Source organism: Maylandia zebra, linkage group LG17 (assembly GCF_041146795.1).
Source record: "Maylandia zebra isolate NMK-2024a linkage group LG17, Mzebra_GT3a, whole genome shotgun sequence".
Classification (NCBI taxonomy): Eukaryota; Metazoa; Chordata; class Actinopteri; order Cichliformes; family Cichlidae; genus Maylandia; species Maylandia zebra.
Window position 1 is genome coordinate 21,271,359 of NC_135183.1, and position 18,577 is coordinate 21,289,935.

General features: G+C 43.3%; 1 protein-coding gene across 30 annotated transcripts in view; it reads right to left on the bottom strand.

Moving 5' to 3' along the window:
- The window catches only part of celf2 (cugbp, Elav-like family member 2), a 239,279-nt gene that overhangs the window by 71,399 nt on the left and 149,303 nt on the right, over window positions 1–18,577 (bottom strand). For all 30 annotated transcript variants that reach the window (XM_024805832.2, XM_012924340.5, XM_014410987.4 and 27 more), the window contains one exon: window positions 8,997–9,079. In XM_024805832.2, the coding sequence (XP_024661600.1) occupies window positions 8,997–9,079 (83 nt within the window). The remainder of the gene's footprint in view (window positions 1–8,996; window positions 9,080–18,577) is intronic.

Below are 18,577 nucleotides of genomic sequence, written 5' to 3' on the forward strand. Positions count from 1 at the left end.
CATCTAAAGAAGACACAATACTGGTTCTTCCCTCGAGGTAGACTCCTTTTTTATGCTTAAATGATTCAGGAGTCAGTATTACGTGACTTAAACATAAAAAGCCACCATTCCTCTGGATGCAAGATTTAAAAGATATGCGGGGCGGTTCGAGACTTTTGCACAGCACTTTATTTTACATTTAAATGCAACTGTCGTGAGGAAAAAATGAGCCGCGGTAAACACTTAGGCCTGCAGCGAGAAAGCAACCAGAATCTTCGATTGTTTCAAAGCGAGCTCACGAATTCCCTTCAAAGACGGGAACAGTGAGAGTCTCAAGACCGCCAGGCCTTGTGCATGAAAGAATCATATTCATTCACATCATTCAAACTGATAGTGCACATTATCACTTACAGTCGGCGGTTCTGTCTGCAGCTTTGTCCGCCAACTTGAAATAATAATAAATGACCGATTAAATGGCTTTTGTCTCTGGACTGTAAATTGCTGCTTTTAAACCTTAACCTTGCTCCAGATCACACTTACTTTGATGAGGGGCCTTTGATGTGCGAACACACACAACCTTGTGCTTGTGCTCTGGCAGTGGAGCATCACTAATTATCTCACCAGCGGAAAGGTAAGGGAAGTGGGGACCTGCATGTGTGTGTGTGGTCTCAGTACGATGGTAGCTTTTAATGAGCCCCACATTTCTTATCAAGCTTGGTGCTCAACAAACGCTCTGATCCGCCCACATGGAGGACTGGGCTTGACTGATCGCGTCTGATGCCCCCCCCCCCACCCCCCACCCCAACCCCCTCCACACCATCCTAGCCAACACCCTAATCAACCTTCCTCTCCCTTGCCTCCCTCCCCTCCCTTCCGTCTTACTGTCAGAAAGAAATATCCTTGAGAGAAGCTGTGAATCAAAGGTCTTTTTCATCCTTTTTCACAAAGAAAAAGGAGCGATGGAGAGGGACAGAGATGGAGTGAGAGACTCAACAGGACAAAAGAAAGACAGAAAGTGAGCGAGGGATGGATGGAGAGAGGGCAAGAGGTGGAGGGAGTGAGAAAAGAAAACCAAGGATAAAAAGACTGAACTTCTCTGAGCTGGAGGGCGCTCCAGAGGACACGTCCTAGATTAGCTACCATCCCTCCCCTCCTTCCATCTCTCCATCCACCCTCTTTCCTCCAACCCCAGCTTTAGATGGGGAGCAGCAGCCCTGGGGCCCACTCGGCGGGCGTCAAGGGTGGAAATAGGAGGGGGGAGACACTGGGCATTTAGACATCTGTCAGCCACTAATGAAAGAGTTCAATTTAGTGGAAAATCTAAAACAACCTTGTCTGACAGGCAGGCTGACAGGCTTTAACTCGCCGTGTGTTGTTGTTGTTCGTGTACGCGTCTCGCCGTCGTGTTAGCGTGAAGAGGACCAGGAGGGGGGCATTAAAAAAAGGTGAAAGGGGGAGAAAAAAAATAATGCAATAAACTCAGGCTGTGCTGGGGCATATGCTTGCGAGCACATGAAAGTGTAGAGCTTGTGTGTGTGCTCAAGAGTCATGCAGGGGTGTGGATCAGTCCATGCAGCAGGGGTTGGGTCTTATGGCTTTACATCGCTCCAGGGGTACAGGGCATGTTTTTCGACGATAGATGGGTTATGGTAGGGTTTTCTGTGTGTGTCTGTGTGTGCGCGAGAGAGAAGAAAAAGCATATTTAGCCCTCTCCAGTGCTATTAGAGTTGGAGAGATGAACACATGGCTCTCCAGGCAACACACGCACACGCAGACAGACGCACACACTTTGTCTCCACCCCCCCCGAGCTTCATTAGCGCGTCATTAGAAACAACTCTAGTGAAAGCTGTTGTTTTAGAGAAACAGTCGTGCCTATCTGTCCTCGCCGAAAAGGCTCTACGTGTGTGTGCCATGCAGACAACTCATTATTTTTTGTTTTTTATTTTTCTCTTTACTTTTTTATAGATTAATCCACCTGCTGATTTATGTGCCGTGCTGCCTAGCGACACTGCTATTACTGAGGTTGAATAGTCAAACTGAACGCAGTTTTATTGACTGTGAAAGCATGAATGGTTGGATTCATGAACGGTCACAAATTCCATTGTTTGAAAGATGACGGGTGTGAGGATGGATGTCCACACACAAAACAACAGCCCGAAGGTTGTAATGAAACAACTGGGTGTAGAAAAGCCCTCTACCTGCGCCACACAGCAAGTGTCACATCTTCAGAATTTATTCGTTTTTGAAGATCAAATTCAAAGTAACCATATGAACTGCATCATCTAGGACAGATCTGAATCTTTAAGCTGTATATACACGATAAGCTAGATGTGGAAGATCCCCTCATTAAGAGCAAAGTAAGCACAATTACGGCAGATTTAATGTTTACTCAGAAACGCAGTTAAAAGGAAGAACTGGGCTGGGGATGGGTTGCAAAGCAGCTTGCAGAGGCAGCAACAGCTGTAGGCACGCTATAGCAGGTGAAACAGAGTGACTTTTATATGATTTGCCAACTTGTTGTGAAGGTGATTATCAGCTGAGCCATCAGCTTCTGATCTGAGCACAACTTTGGATCTTTAGGCGTTCGTGCCTTAACACATCAGTTGTGACAACACTTGCCGCTTCCTGTTTGTAAGCTTTATGTTTTGCTCTTTCACAATGAAAAGTCAAGGCTTTAAACACTAGAGTGGGACTATATTTGGCTATATTTATTTATTACACTGAGTTTATAGCTAAATAAGAAACATTAGCTCGCTTCCACTTCGTTTAGCTTAGCATACAGGCTAGAAACGGGGTGAAAAGCTAGCCTGGCTCAAAAGATGTAAGAATCCACAAACCACAGCCTCTAATGCATACACACTAGCAGCGTATATTTTAGCAGTTTCACAATTTCAAAATCTGAAGTGTAAAAATAACCCAAATTTCTCTGCATAGGCTGCACAAGAAGTGGTTGAAAAGTGAAATCCTTATCATTCAGCATCAACAGCAATGACACTTTACCTTGCAAGCTGAGCTACACTCATAAATATAATCTTGTTTGCTGGCCACTATCTTCTTGGAACTAAACAAAACGGAAGCAATCAACCAAAAGAAAAAGTAAATGATAACCTTGCTTTTGATACAACTGAGGTGAAAACTGAAAAGAAAAATTGTTCTGACACTCAGTTCGTGTTGTGACCTGTATCTTCTCTAGAAACATTACTTCATCGCTGAAATATGACAGGCATGTCTGGAGCTGACATGAATATACACATTCTGCATGCATACAATCACATATGCATACATTTGGTACGAGTGCGCTGACGGATCGCTGACAAATCTTCAGGAGAGACATCAGAGGAGTGATGGAGATGGGGCCGGGAGAGAAGCAACAAGCAGCGCTGTCATTTTTCTTTCTCTCTTGTTTTTTTTCCAACTGGCGAGGAAGCCTACACCTCTCCGCTTTGCTCTCGCCACCGCCATCACCTCTGTGAGAACCGAGCAGGGAGAGATTCATCACATAAAACCACAGACCCCCTTCACTCATCCCTTTTCGCAAAAAATGGCAGCCATTCAACTGTTTTTTTTGCCCTAAACCAACATGGCTGCCAATACCGGTGCCCTTTTCTCCAGTCTGGCCCCCGTCCAGCTTTCCACTCTGATTGCATCTCTGCCTGTTAGGGCCTTGGGTTTGGAAGGAGAGATAGAGCGAGGGAGGGGATGAGTGCCAATACAAACATTGTTCTGCTGGCTTTTTACAAGCCAGGAGAGTGGGGAAGTTAATAAGCAGGTATTGGTTTTTAACTGCGCCCCGTTTATTGCTTTGCCCTCGAGTGTGCTGGAGTGCTCTACTCCACCTTTTTCCTGTCCATCTGCCCATCACCTTTGCTAACCTCCTGCTCAATTTCCCCCTCTCTCTGTCTGCTCTCCTTTTGTCTTGACATGCCTCATTCAGCAATTAATCCGCCATCCTCATCATCTGTTTATTTCTGCCTCCCACTGGATCCTTACTCTCATTTTATTTTATTTTTTGGCCCTTTTTTTCCCATTTTGAGCTGAGTTGAAGCCAGTCAAAAAAAAATCCAGCATAAACCACTCAATGCTCCGTCATTATGCTGCTATTGATTTAGTGTTTTGCAAGTGTGTCCTCGGTCCTCTTCCCTGTATATTAAATCTAAAACCATATCCGTCCATCAATACAGGACAATCGCATAAGCTGTTGTTGTCCGCCTCTGACATGATGAATATGATGCGGGTTTAATTGCATATGTGTCACCTGCTTTTTTTTTTTTTTTTTACATGGGTTAACATTTTTAATATTTGTTGCTCCCAGAAGCTTTTCATGAACAAACATGACAATAAACTTTCCTTTACTTCCAGCACTTATGAGCAACCTTTTAAATCTCACCGCTGGGCTCCGCAGATTCTTGTTTCAAAGAAACAACTTTCAGCTTCATTTTTAAAAACTCTGTTACAGCACTTGGCACAAAGCTACAACCCCTACAAGCAGTAGCGGGTGGCTCAGTGGAGTTGTTTTGTCCTGGGGCTTGCCTGTGAGGCTACAAATAGGCTGCCCTAACCCAAATCTGGGGCCATGAAGAGCTTAAAAGACACAATTTGGGGTTAGAAAAACTGCTTTAATCCTCTACAAGGTTGATGTAAAAAAAATATTTAATTTCAAATTTTATTTCATACTTTCAGTCACTTAGTTGCCAGCCAGCAGAAGTACTGAGGAATGTTCAGAGCCTGCTAGAGAACACAGATGGACTATAGACAGACTGTTTATAAAAGATGAATGCAGCCTGCAGGTTTGAAAAGCTAAGCCAGGGCATAAGTGCATTAAACCTTTATTCTTTCTAAAGGCCAGCAGTTGGTGAATCCTCTGGATGCAAAAAGAATGAAGTGGTAAATAAGAATGCATGCAGGTAGTCTATGATAACCCAAACCTATATGCAGAGTGGGATTTCCCTCCTTAATATGTAACCAATAAAATATGGCTTATTTGTTACGTATTACTGCTTAAAATATAGGTTACTTTTTTAACCACCACATCTGATTTTTAAAGTGAATCTAGAGTAAGTAACACTGGGGTCACTGGGTTCAGACTCTGTGCCGCTCGTCTTTTAGACCATGGCCCTTTGTGCTAAACCCACAGTGAGAAACCTTGGTGTTAAACTGGAGCATGATTTTTATACTAAATAAGCAGCTGAATTCTGTTATTAACACTAGTTTTTACCACTTGAGGCTTTTATCCACCATCAAATCAGCTTTATCTTTTAAAAGGTTTGAATGTCTCATTCATGCTTTTATCACAATGTGTCTGGACTATTGTAATGCACACTGTGTTGGCCTTAGTAAAGTTTCCCTTTTTTGCCTGCAGTTAGTCGGGATTTGTCTTCTAACTGGTACTCGCCCTACTTGCAAGAACATTACGCATCCTGGCCTCCCCCCATGTTCCCTCAAGTTTGCTGAGGTCCATAGACCAGCTGCTCCTGGTAGTCCAAACAACCTCCCTGTCCATGGTATTACAGTTTTTGAAAACACATCTTAAAACTAATTTTTATTCCTTTATTTATTATTTATTTCATGACTCTGCTCTGTTCCAACTTTTCATTGAGCCAAAGAACTCAGCTGTTTCAGAAAACTACCGCTCATTAAATCAAAGAGAAATTAACTATCACAAAAAAAACCCAACCTAAAAATCTCCTCCTGCTGATTGCTCCCTCTGGGCTGTTAGAAAACCTTGCCATGAACAACATCTCTAAAGAAATGTTATCTGCAAGTGATAGAGGGCTGATAGAGACGAGCAAATATACTCCTGATTGGAAATATCAACCCTAACCGTAATTTAAACTAAATGCGATTCATTCAAGCTTAGAGAATTAAATATAAAGAAATGTTTTACTATATTCTTGCTCGGCTTCCATATGACAGATATTACCTACCAGAGGCATCATAATTTCCAGATAGACATATTTAAATGTTAATAAATGCATTTTCTACAAGTTTAGGTGTAATGTTTTGTACTGACGTTTTAAAGACGCTCTGATAATGTGTTGTTTACTCTGCTTCAGAGACCAAATACAGACCCAAATTTACTGCTACCTGACATCAAAAAGGCCCAAACGAATGCTGCAGGAGAGAGAAGCAAGTGAGGAAGAGGGATGACCAGACAGAACAGAGGGAGGGATGGTGTTATGGTGTAGAAGAAGGCGATTTCATGTTCCTATAATCCTGAAACTGCTGCAGTATGTGTCCTCCCCTGGGCTGTTTCACACCTCCAACCAGGGATAAGTGACAAGCTCTCACGGTGCAGAGAAACAGCCGAAATTTAACATACTTATTCCACGAGCAATTAACACGGTGACTCTGTGCAAAACAACAAGATTGACTCTGAATCGGGAGCGGGAGCATAAATCCCACGTACGGCTCTTGTGGGATTCGTAGTATCCACCCTGTCCTGCCCAGGGGGGCTATCCACTGATCCAACCGACAGAAGTAAGAGCGTGCAGGCGCTCAACTGATGAGATTCCAGTTAGCTGGCACAGACGAGGAGAGGGGTGGGGAAGCAGCCAATAACCTGAGCAGAAGGGATCTGGGGGCCTCTAAATATCCACCCAGGGCTAAAAGTGTGAGAGTGCGAGCAAGCTTCAGCCCACTTCCTCTATTGCTCTCCTGGGCCACAAGAGGGAACAATATTGGAAAATGGAGCACCAGCACACTCCTTTATAGTCAGGCATATGCACGGGTGTCCAGAAAAGCAGGAACAGATGCCAGCAAGCAGATAAACATGCAAGTGTTTTCGACTGCTAGTGGCAGCGTGTTTTGATGATTGTTCTCTAATCATCTTTGCACAAGGATGAGCGTGCAGGCTAGAAGCAAAGGGAAACACAACACAAACTCCTGCAGACTGCCGAAGCCAGTAATGAAAATATAAAGTGGGGACGAGTGGGTGATTGTCAGCTTTTGGTGAACATTTGCTTGGAATAAATTTGGACAACACGTTTTTGCGAAACAACAGCAGATGATATCATTACACTAAAAGCCGATAAATTATAAATCACTGGCAATAACTAGTTGTAATGTCTGTATTTCAGTGGAAACGTCTCCTCACCTGCTGGCACTCAATTTCGATGTTGTCAGCGCATTGATATGTTATCAGCAGTTGGTGCCCCACTCTCACTAACTGACTAGCAGGCTCATTAGTCTGTTACAGCCATTCTAATCAGTGACAAACAGAGAGCAAACCCACATTACATGGGATGCATCTTGTGTGCAGAAGTGCACAGTGTTAAATGTGGTAAGTTAGCATGTGAAAAATTTATATCAATATTTTGTGCAGTAAAAATATTTCTAAAAGTCACCGATTCTTAACGCAGCCGTTGACATCAACCATGTAATATCACAGGATGAATTTATTATTATTATTACTTTTTGAACGGATCGAAATAAACACATGTGACCAATCAGACCACTGCATTTGGCAATGAGTGCGCTCGTAGATGGTCAGATGTGGTCTTTGTTGTCTACATACGCGTTACACAACAAGTTCGAAACTGGAAACCTCTGAATTTTGTTTCGCTTTTTCACAATGTGCAAAGTGTGTAAAGAGAAATTACAAACAAAAGTAAAAGGCAACTCTTAAAAACTGTCTAAAAGATGAGTCTTTAACTTGCATGTCATGATCGAGAATTACATAGATGGGTATGGATTATTATTATTAATCCCACACTGTGGAAATCCACTTGTTACAGCAGCACATGGCTCAGGTAGAAAAAGTCCATTTGAGTTATGTTTGAAAATAAAACCAAAAAATAAGAAAAAAAAAAGCCAAAACTGCTAAAAATGATGATTCAAGTCAAATAAAAGAGTAATTTGTATGATGTACAAATGGCTACTATATACAGTAAAATACAGGACAAAGACATTTTCTAGATTTTCTATATGTACATGGGAAGTGCTGAGGGAATGATAGTATATATATGTGCTTCCACTACCTCTCTGGTCTCTTATTGTGGACTTTTAATGTGAAAGCACACTGTCTAATCGTAGGTGGTAGCAGCACCAGTAACAGGTGGAAGAAGCCACCAAAGATCAACATGAGACTGTGTGCGAGTGACACATGAAGCACGTAGTACTACGACTCGAGCATTTTTCACAAATTAATTCCAGACAGCATCAGGAGACTCAGGTTGGGACACTGTCCTCAGCTGCACTCTTTCATATGTGGCACACAGCGCGCTACAGTCTGCTTCTGACAGGTTCTCCATATTGGAAATAGTCAATCTGGTTTATTTAAAGGTGATTTCAGGATAGTGCGCAGGAGGCGGGAGACCTTATGTCCATTCGATTGCTGTGAACTCACGGGACTACTGTCTGCACCCAGAGCCGACAGGATAAATACTGAGGTTTTTACATGCAGCTCTGCGGTCTGCGGCTGAGTGATGGTGCAACACAGGGATCTTATTTGCCTCTATCTGTGTACATATCAAAAGATGGTCTGTGGTTCTTCTATTAGGTAGGCTACACTGACTAACCTTCTAGGATAAAGGTAGAGCTTGGGTTTTAGGCTGAAGTCCACCTACTTTCATTAGAAATGTTTCCTTTTTTGGATCATCCAAAATCTTTTTAACAACAAAAACTGAATGAATGTCTGAAATGGATCATTTTCTATTTTCTAGAAACTTTTCTAACTCCAGACAGTCCCCTGGTGACCCGGTGGCTGTTATGGTGGTAATAATGGTTTTTGACTTTTATGACATTCACACTTAAGCTTGGAAAGAACCAGTGGACATAGACTCCCTCCAAACTTTTGAACTAACCTTGACAGTCACCTGCTCGCACTCTCGGTCACTCACAAATGCTCTGTAGCAGCAGCGCAACACACTGAGGCAGTTACTTGCGTATTCATACCCACCCACACACACACAACACAGGTCGGTGTGGGGCGGGGTCGGGCGGGGCTGCCTCGAGGTACCGCTGTAAGTGTGTGATTAGAGGAGAAAGTAGGCAGAGGAGAATGAGGACACACACTCACCCCTGTTAAGGTCTTAATGTTATGCAGTGCATTCTGAGCTTCAAGGGCAGCTTTCCTTGTGTAAAACGTGACAAAACAGCAGCCTGGGGAGAAAGAGAGAGAGAGAGAGATGAGCATAAGGAGCAACAAAGAGCATTTTCTCTCTTCATCTGCCTGGCATCACCTGTCGACACTGGGAGACGCTGAGTGAATGTTAAGGAGAAAACATCCTAACGGAGAGGAAGAGAACACTTTTTTTTTTTAGTTTGTTTCAACGCTGATGACTTGAGCCTGGAGGAACCGTGCACACAAAGTGATGCATGAGCACACACTCACACAGACACACACTCACATGCGAACAACAAGGAAACGAAGACAGGAACGTGGAGAAGCAAGGTTGTCTCTTCATTAATCCCAGAGTGATCTGTGAACAGCTGCTTTATCGTTCATTCACCAAAGAAAGCGCTGACTCATTTATTTATGCTCCCTTTATTTGCATCTCGACATTTCTGACAAATGTGGGCTGGAAATGGAAACATTCAGGTGACACACATGTTACAGCAGTTTTTAAATGATCATATTTAAACGATTCATCAAAAAGTAGTGAAGCCATCTAAAATCAGTGGAAAAAACTGTAAATCTGACAAAAAGTAAAATAAAGAAATCAGCGACTGAAACCTTGGCATGATTCAGTTTGAAGTGTCAATGCAATTCACTGATCAGGCTACTAAAAATCACTTTAAATCAAAATTTGAGCTACGTTTAACTTTGACACTGCAATGTCTTTAGACCTGCAAATTAAACTTTACAAGGTGCTTGCATGCTCACACTCTCACACAGTACCACAACTGGACTCGAATGTAAATGTATACACAATTGCAGTGAAGAAAGCAGGGAGGGAAACGAGAGTAGGGCTGAAACACCGCAGTCATGGGCCATTTTCAGTCAGCACACAAACCTGCACAGTCAGGCAAAAATAAGCCAGCGGGAGGAAAATGTAGGGCAGAGACCGAGGTGTGACTCTTCTATTTTCCTCGTACACACAGCAAGCAGCTGTTTATGTCAAACACAAGGTTTGGACAAATCGCTCACGGTGAGGATTTTGTGTCTGCGTTTACGTCCTCATGACACGACTGTCGAACAGCTATGGGAAAATTTCCAAACGAGATGTAACGGGGAGAACATTTATCAAGGCAACCCACGGCGGGCTCGAATAAATCCAGTGTTTGAACTAAAACTAGCATTCTGGGGAGAGCATAAACCATGTTTTTGTAGATACAGTTTAAAGATGCCACATGCAGGCAATCATTAAGTTACTGCTTCGAAAAGAAGGCAGCCATAAGGATGCAGTGGCTGAATGCATGCGTGTGTCACTGCCACTGCCGCTACTGTTGAAAATGTGGAGAATGTGTTGAGAGCTGCTCATCCAACTAACACAGCGAGTTTACTGTTAGCTTGTGACTTTCACAGGTGTTCCGTCCTGTTATTGTCTCCCCAAAAACATTTCCGTTTATCTCATGTCTGAATCTTTTGTAGTAAGCCTCGTTATCCATGACACAAACAAACACACCAAGTTGGACAAAAAAATCGCGTAGATCTCAGTAAAGTTGTGATGCGCGATTTCTTACAATCATCACAGACATGAACGTGCAGAAATCTTGCTGAGATGCTGAGCAGGTGAAACATGCACATTTACCCAGGTTACAGGTTACCCAAACAAAAATATCCTGTCAAAGAGAATTATGCCCAAGAGCCTAACTTCAACAAATTTCACTACTTGTTCATCCTTTTTTTTTTTTTTTTTTTTACCATAAATTAATGTAAAAAGAAACTGGTGCATAAAAAAATTTCTCCAGAATGCAGGAAACAAAGAGTTTGGTGCTCAAAATTGAACTTATATTTGACATTTCTTCCCGATTCTCAAATAAAACCTATACCCATGTCCATAAACTGAACCCGGGGAAAGATAGTGGAGACGACGGTAGAATGGCTGTCCAAATTATTACTAATATACATTAAAGTTTGTGATCAATCTAAATTGCCCATAGGTGTGAATGCAGGAGTGAATGTGAGTGCGAATGGTTGTCTGTCTCTGTGTGTTAGCCTGGCGACCAGTCCAAGGTGTACTCGGCCTCTCGCCCTATGACAGCTGGGATAGGCTCCAGCACCCCCCGCGATCCTGAAAAGGATAAGCGGAAGCGAATGGATGGATGGATGGATACATTAAAGGGAGCTACCGCAGGATAAAATCCCAAACTGTGGATTGACTTCTTCTTGCATTAAACCTCTGCTCACCTACAGCTGCTTACCTGGTGAAGAGGATCAGTAAACTGCACATTAGCATGAGGCAGCCACAGGTGAGGCACTGCTATGGCTTCAGCATCTTAGTCCAGGTTCATATGCTCATATGCTTGGACCTGCTGCCTCCATCTCTGCTCATCTGGTAATTTTGTTGTGTATTTATTTGTCCAGAGATGAGCAGAACGGACCATTGTTTACATCTGCTTTGGTGTCTCCCCCATTGTCTTTATGGCACAAATCAATTCAGTGTGAATACGGTGAATCGGTTGAGGTTTTGTTGCCTGTGCTGCAGACATCAGCCCTGATGACACTTGCCCTGCAGTGCATCTTAGTGAAATCCAACAGTGAGCATCTGGAGCAGGTTTAGCATCCAAATCCCAAAGTCCCTTTGATGAGGCTGGGAGTGTAATGGATCTGAATTCCTGCGGTGTCCTCTGGGTGCCAGGGCTGTTGAATAGTTGGCCCTTAGCCTAGCGTCAGCAACGTGATTGGTGTTGTGATTCAGATGGTGCAGTGCCTGTGTATTAGCAGGGATAACTCTCAGCTTAGCGTTTTCCCTCTATGACCCCCAGTGTGAAAGACGGCTCGGGGTGTCACTTCACTAAACCCTAAGCCCCCCCGCTTCAGCTATCAGTATCAATTTGCCACCAAGAGTTTCACACCAGCTTCTACTGGTTAAAGGCAGGGAGATAATCGGGGGTATTAATCATGACTGACAGAATATCACTGGGTAAAAATGTATTCAATGTATTCCATGTGGGTCACCAAAAAGATGGCAAATACACACCAAACTCTGTGGTAAAAGTGCTGGCTTCCACATATCGCTGATCTCCATCAGTTCGGCTTCATCTTTGTGCCGCATTTCCATGATAAAAATTAGACCCAGTAAGGATACGGATGATGGAGAAGCACTGAAAATCCTAAATTAGGTTGAAGTTGTAGTTGTAGTTAAGCCAGCATGAAAAAGCACCATTAGAGAGAAAAAAAAGAGTAAAACTAAACAAATATTAGCAGTGGAGTGTGCCTATGAATTAAAATTAGCCATGGGGAAGAATGGTCCAAAGAACTATTGAAATTAGAGTCCTAATAAGAGGAGACGATCAAATAATGAAACTCCACCAACAGTGGGAAACCAAATAAAATAAAAATCCTTGAAATGTAAAAGCTTTTAATACATGTACAAGTTTTTACTGAGCAATGAAACGACTGCATACAACTCCAACACCCACATAATATATGAGCCATGCAGCACCATACCCTCTAAAACAGAGGTGGGGGAGTTCCAGGACTCAAGGGTCAGTGTCCTGCAGGTTTTAGATATCACCCTGGGTCAGCACACCTGAATTAACTGACTAGTTCATTACCAGGCCTCTGGAGAACTTCAAGACATGTTTAGGAGGTAATTTAGCCATTTAAATCAGCTGTTTTGGATCAAGGACACATTTAAAACCTGCAGGACACCAGCCCTTGAAGCCTGGAGTTCCCCGACCCCTGCTCTAAAAGCAGACCTTGGGAACATGACGGTGATCCGTTCAATTCATTTTTATTTACATAGCACCAAATCACAACTTGCTAAAGGTGCTTTATATTCAAAGGTAAAGACCCTCCAATAATAGGGAGAAAACCCCAATGAACGAGCACTTGACGACAGTGGGAAGGAAAAACTCCATTTTAACAGGAAGAAACCTCCGCAGGACCACGCTCAGTGAGGGGCAGTCATCTGCCGCCACTGGTTGGGGTTTAGGGGAGAAAGATGGGCCAAAAGAGTCAAAACTTTCAATGAATAATCTAAACACTCCTAAAAAAGTAAAAATAAAGGGTTTAATTGCAAAGTAATTGAAAAGGCCTGTGCAGATGCACTTTAGAGGTATACTGTAAGGGTCTCAAAACTACTTATGTGTACTGTTTTCCACCAATGTGTGGTGCCAGTTTGACCCCTGCCCTGTCCCCCCTGCCAGCCTCTCCCCACCATGCCTGCTTGTCCATGGATGACACCAGCGACTCATCTTGACCTACCTCTCCTCACCACCGAGGTGAGTCCAATCAGTCTCATAGACTGACCCAGAAAAACACAGTAAATTATCTGATGTACAAGTGTTCTCACTAGCTTCATTGTTTTTGCAAGAGGCACATAATTTTCAACTGTATATTTCCTGCATGCTGGGTAAAAAGTAGAGATTATGTGTATTCAAGGGCGAGCTTTTTAGTATTGCCTCAGTTTGTTGGAGGGTTAGCGGCTGGATGTGAATTCTGATTCCAGTGGCATTTTCTACATATCTGTATATGGGAGGGTTAGCTTTTGGTGTTAGCATTAGTGATTCTGACGGCATATAATGTGCAGGGGAGGGTTGGCTGTTAGCGCTGTGTTAGCCACGGTGTGTTGTCATTCCCACGGCGTAGCCAGGGCCTTGGAGCCATGCGGCATGTGGCAGAGCGTCCCAGGTGGTGGGCTGTCAAGATGAGGATCAAAGAGCAGAGGAGTGGACCACACACACACACACACACACACACACACACACACACACACACACACACACACACACACACACACACACACACACAGAATCCTGCAGAAAGCCACTGAGTGTGCATATTTTAGGTGTAGGTCTGCACGTTTGCTTTTTATTTACACATAAGCATACCTGTACTACAACCACAAGCAGGTGCAGGGGCCCAGCACGAATAAGCTCTTTCCATCAATTTGTGTGCATGTTTCTTTTTTTCTGCAGAACAAACATTTACCTGAAGGCCGAGAGGGCTCTGAGCAAGGAGACACACTTTGCTTGTGTTGTCGAAAAGGGACACTTAAAACCACACACCAGAGACGTGCACGCACAAATCTGGAGCGGCAGGAAGGAATCTATTAGACGCTGGAGTGTACGTGTGCACGTAACAGAAAGAGCAAGACAGCCAGATGGGACATGGGAAAGGAGGGCAGAGCGTTTGCAAGTGAGAAGAAAAAAAAAGAGAAGAAGAAGAGGGGAGAGAAACAACCGTTGTGAGTTGAATAGAGAGCAGAGGAGGGAGATGCCTGTTCATAAATGCTTCATGGCTGCTGAAGGGGGCCTTTGACTGAGCGAAGACCCACGGCCCCCTGCCTCTGTCAACACATCTACCCCCTCCAACAACAGGTCGACCCCAACTTCTCAGCTCGAGACAGCAGAGCTGCAGAGGAGCTGAAGGGGGGGCTGAATCGGCAAGTTGAGGAGGTTTTTTTTCTCTCACTTATGTCTTCCAACGGCTTTCTCTAAAAATCAGGCACACGCGAGGCCGTGTTCTTAGAGTCTGAAAATTAAACCCGCTTTAGAGGTGACAACCTGACCTGTAATTTTACTTTCTTTGCAAATTAATTTCATAATGTTTTCTTCTTGTTCTGTAACTCTTCATTTGAATGGGAACATCCCAGTCTCCCCTCCATGCCACGCAGTAGTTGGGAGGGTCACCTTAGCCTGAGTGCCAACTAATCTACTTAAATGACTTTCATTAGTCTGGGTTTCAGCGCTGTTTCCCAGTGGCCATGTTGGACTGTTTCTAGACTATCATTTTTTATCTTGAGCTGATGGAAATTGTTATATTTAAACACACTTACAGAAAATAAAGCACCTTATTACATCTTTAGGTTTAGACCTTTAGCTTGTCATTGGTGTGGCACCTGCTGAGTTACTGGCACTGTCATTCGTGTCCAGTGACAATTTTTTACCTTAATCATTGTCATATTTAGAAGTTAGAGTGTGTCTTTGGACTGTGGGAGCACCTGAAGAAAACCCAAACACACAAGGAGGACAAGCGCCCTGGGCAGGTTTAAACCTAGCACCTTTGTGAGGTGAGGCGACCACTGTTCCACCTGTACAAGGCAGATACAAAGTAAACTTGTCAGCGGGTATTAAATACCTTTTAATTTAACTTAAATATATGAGGAAACCCTTAAAGTCTCATTTCTTTTTGTATAACAGACTGTCTCCTCACGCTCAACCACAGAATCTATAATAAATGGTCCTAATATCTACCTTTTACTGCTCGGAACAAGCACTTACAAGTAATCACCTTTAAATCCAATAATTAGCCCTTGGGGGTACATTTGTGGAGACTGTATCTGTAGGGACAGAAACTTACTGTAGTCCAATTTCAGTGTAAAGGGTGTGCAGTTACGCCACTTTATAATTTCTATTAGTGGGGTGTCAAACATAAGGCTCGGGGGCCAGAATTAGCCTGGCACAGACTCCAAATAAAGTTTGGTCTTTAAACTGTATTTTCACAAGTCTTCCCTCATGGCTATTCATATGGGCTTCAAACAAGAATTTCAAAGTGTACAGTCTTCACATGTGGTCGTGGGGACGAGTTAGCTTGCTTTGCTAGTGTAAGCTCAGGGACAGCTTGTTAAATTCAGATAGATGCTAACTCTACGAGAATCTTCCTGTGTATCGCTCCCTTTGTGCAACTCTGAGCTTTAACACAGTCCAGGTTCAGTCCAGTCCATCAAAAAGAATAATACGATTTCACAGCACTTTAATTTAAAGCTGTGCACGGGTAACGATGGAGACATGGACTGGAAGAAAGAGCAGATTCATGAGTTTCACGTCATTGAAGGTAGTTAGCATAACAACAGCAGTGACTCCAGACATGCTCACAAAAGCATGGGACGAGTTTTATATGTACAACTTTATATTAGCCATTTATTTTAAAATTTACTCAAATCTCTATGTTCATTATTTTAAATATTTTTAAGACAGCCTTGTGGCGGAGGTTTGGTCCCTGGCTCAGTTGCAGGGGAGGGGTGAGCTCAAGGGGCAGTGCCAAGGAGGTTGGAGGCACAGCCCATATGGAAAAGATATATATAAATCTTATAAAGTTTGTATCTGTCTTGTGTGAAACTTGTATGAAAAGCATACAAGAGTGAAAACAGATATAAGATCCCTTGAAAAATTATATAATGAAACTTGTATGTTTTGGTTACTTACTAAAACAATATATATAAAAGTAATGAGAAAGTGGCCACTTTCATGAGTAAATCATATAAGTTTTTACTATTTCTTTTCCATATGGGAGGTGGAGGTCAGAGACCAGAAGAGGAGGTGTGTGTGTGAGGCCACCTGGAAAGCTGACTACGCTGGAATATTCGTGCTGATCTGAAGTGCATTGTGTGTTTCACAAATAAACTGTAAACAACTATCAGAATGCTGTGTGGGGTCCAAATTATTAACAATACAGAAGTGACCTTGTTTTGTGGCACAAACAGCATAAAACTGAATGAGTATTACAAACTGGAGAGTTTCCTTAAAGATGGAAATTAGTGAAATGTGCATGATTTCATCCAAATCCCAATGCTAGTTATTCTTCTTCTTATTATTATTATTCAGTGTAACTTTGCAGGTCAACAGAGTTGAATTCTCGAGGAGACAGAAAACTAAATTAGGAAATAAAAATAGAATATATATCTTTTTTAGCTCCAAAAAGCCAAAGTTTGATGGACACCATCCATTGCAAAGAGCTGATATATTTGTCCAATCGCCTGACCTGTAATTTTATTTAAAATAATTACAGGTCAGTTCTTTAGAATATGAACAGGTTATGTTTTTACCTCCAATTTACTTGCTTAATCCCATGGGTTAAGGTTAAAGACGTATCTTGTTGGTCCAAACCTCCAGGTTGGCACCAGCTGCTCTATTCAGCACACAAATGTGTGGGCTTGAATTACCTCAGACTGGAGAAAGAGCGGGGAAAAGGCCGGCGGTAGGGTAGGGTGAAAATAACAGAGGCAAAGCCCTGCAGTCCAGCAGAATGAAAGTATGCTTTATTAAAAGGGGAAAAAGAGACAGGTGTGGGATGTATCGCAGAGCTTCACCCAGAGCCCTTCCACCCGAGGCAGGGTTCTTACAGTGACCCACACGAATTTCTCCCCCCCCATTATTCCCCTTCCCCTCTACTTTCCTTTTGACCCCTGGGGTTCTACTCAACTGCTGACCCACATTAACTACACTTTACTGCAATTACTGCTCACACAGGCCTCTGGGTGGCATGGAATACATACTCCACCTCGCTCCATTTCTTCCTCTCCTGCCCCCCTCCTCGCCGTTCCCTCGTTGCTCTCTCTGTGCAGCTGTAAAAATGCCCCTTAACGTGTATAATTTATGTGTGTCAAAGAGCCGCTGAGTGACAGCAGGGATGGGGGGAATATGACAGAGAACACATTCTGAATTTGACAGCGCAATAAGAACAGATTGTCAGATGGAAAAACAGGGAGAGGATGAGTGGATGGCTTCAAACAATGCCGCATCTCTGACGGGCATTTGGCTGATGTTCTAATCCTGTTAACGTAGGAATCGGTCCAGCTCGCAGCACTTCACAAATCTATACAATCCACTAGTTACTTTGGTGGAAAAGCACCAATGTCAATCCTCCCCCTCGCTGGCTCCCTCCCTTACTGGCTGTAAAAACAACAAGAGCACTTTCAGGAAATCAAAGCCACTTTCTGGCCGACCTCAAAGTGCTCGGAGAGGGAGGGGAAAAAAATCCAGCTCTGCAAGTTTGCTTATAACCAAGTAACTCTCTCTGTCGCTGAGGCATGCAAAAGTATAAACACAGAGATGAGCTGAGAATCCACACACACACACACACTCACATAAAATCTCCCATTAAAATCCACCTGCAGCTGCTCCCTAATTGGGCCTGGGTAGCTGGCTAAAAAAGCTAACGTCTAGTTAAGGCGATTTAATTGGCCGCTCTGCTTTAGGAAAGAATGAAATAAATCAGTCCTCCGTCTCAGGTCGGCCCCGTCTCAACTGAATCCATTAGAGCAGATAATTGTCTTGGACGGCGGAGCGTTCAGCTCTGCACGTTGCCATAGCCGAGCGAGAGGATACAGTCGGCTTGCAAAGCGGATGTCTGCCATTGGACGGGTGTGCGGGTCCCTGGACACGGCATCAGAGCAGCCCAGGCAATGAGGAAGCTGATCTGAGCAGTGATCGAAAATCAAACGCTGTAATCTGCTACATGTGTTTATCTCTGGGCTGGAAATGATTTCCAGAGGCGTTTCTGTTTTCTTTCTTCATTTTTCAATATGACACACGGGTTCATAACAAATGACGTTTAAGCGGTTTCAGACGTCCAGATCAAACATTTATCACGGCTCGGTGTCGATTTTCACGTTTCGGCACCTTTTTAGTGTCAGCCTCGTCATCCCTCGCTCACGTTTTCGGGGATTGATGTTGACGCTCCCCCCCGCCCCCCATTTTTTAAATTTGTCTTTTCAGCTACAGGTGGAATCACTTGCTCGCAGCAACTATCAGCAACACAGATTAGAA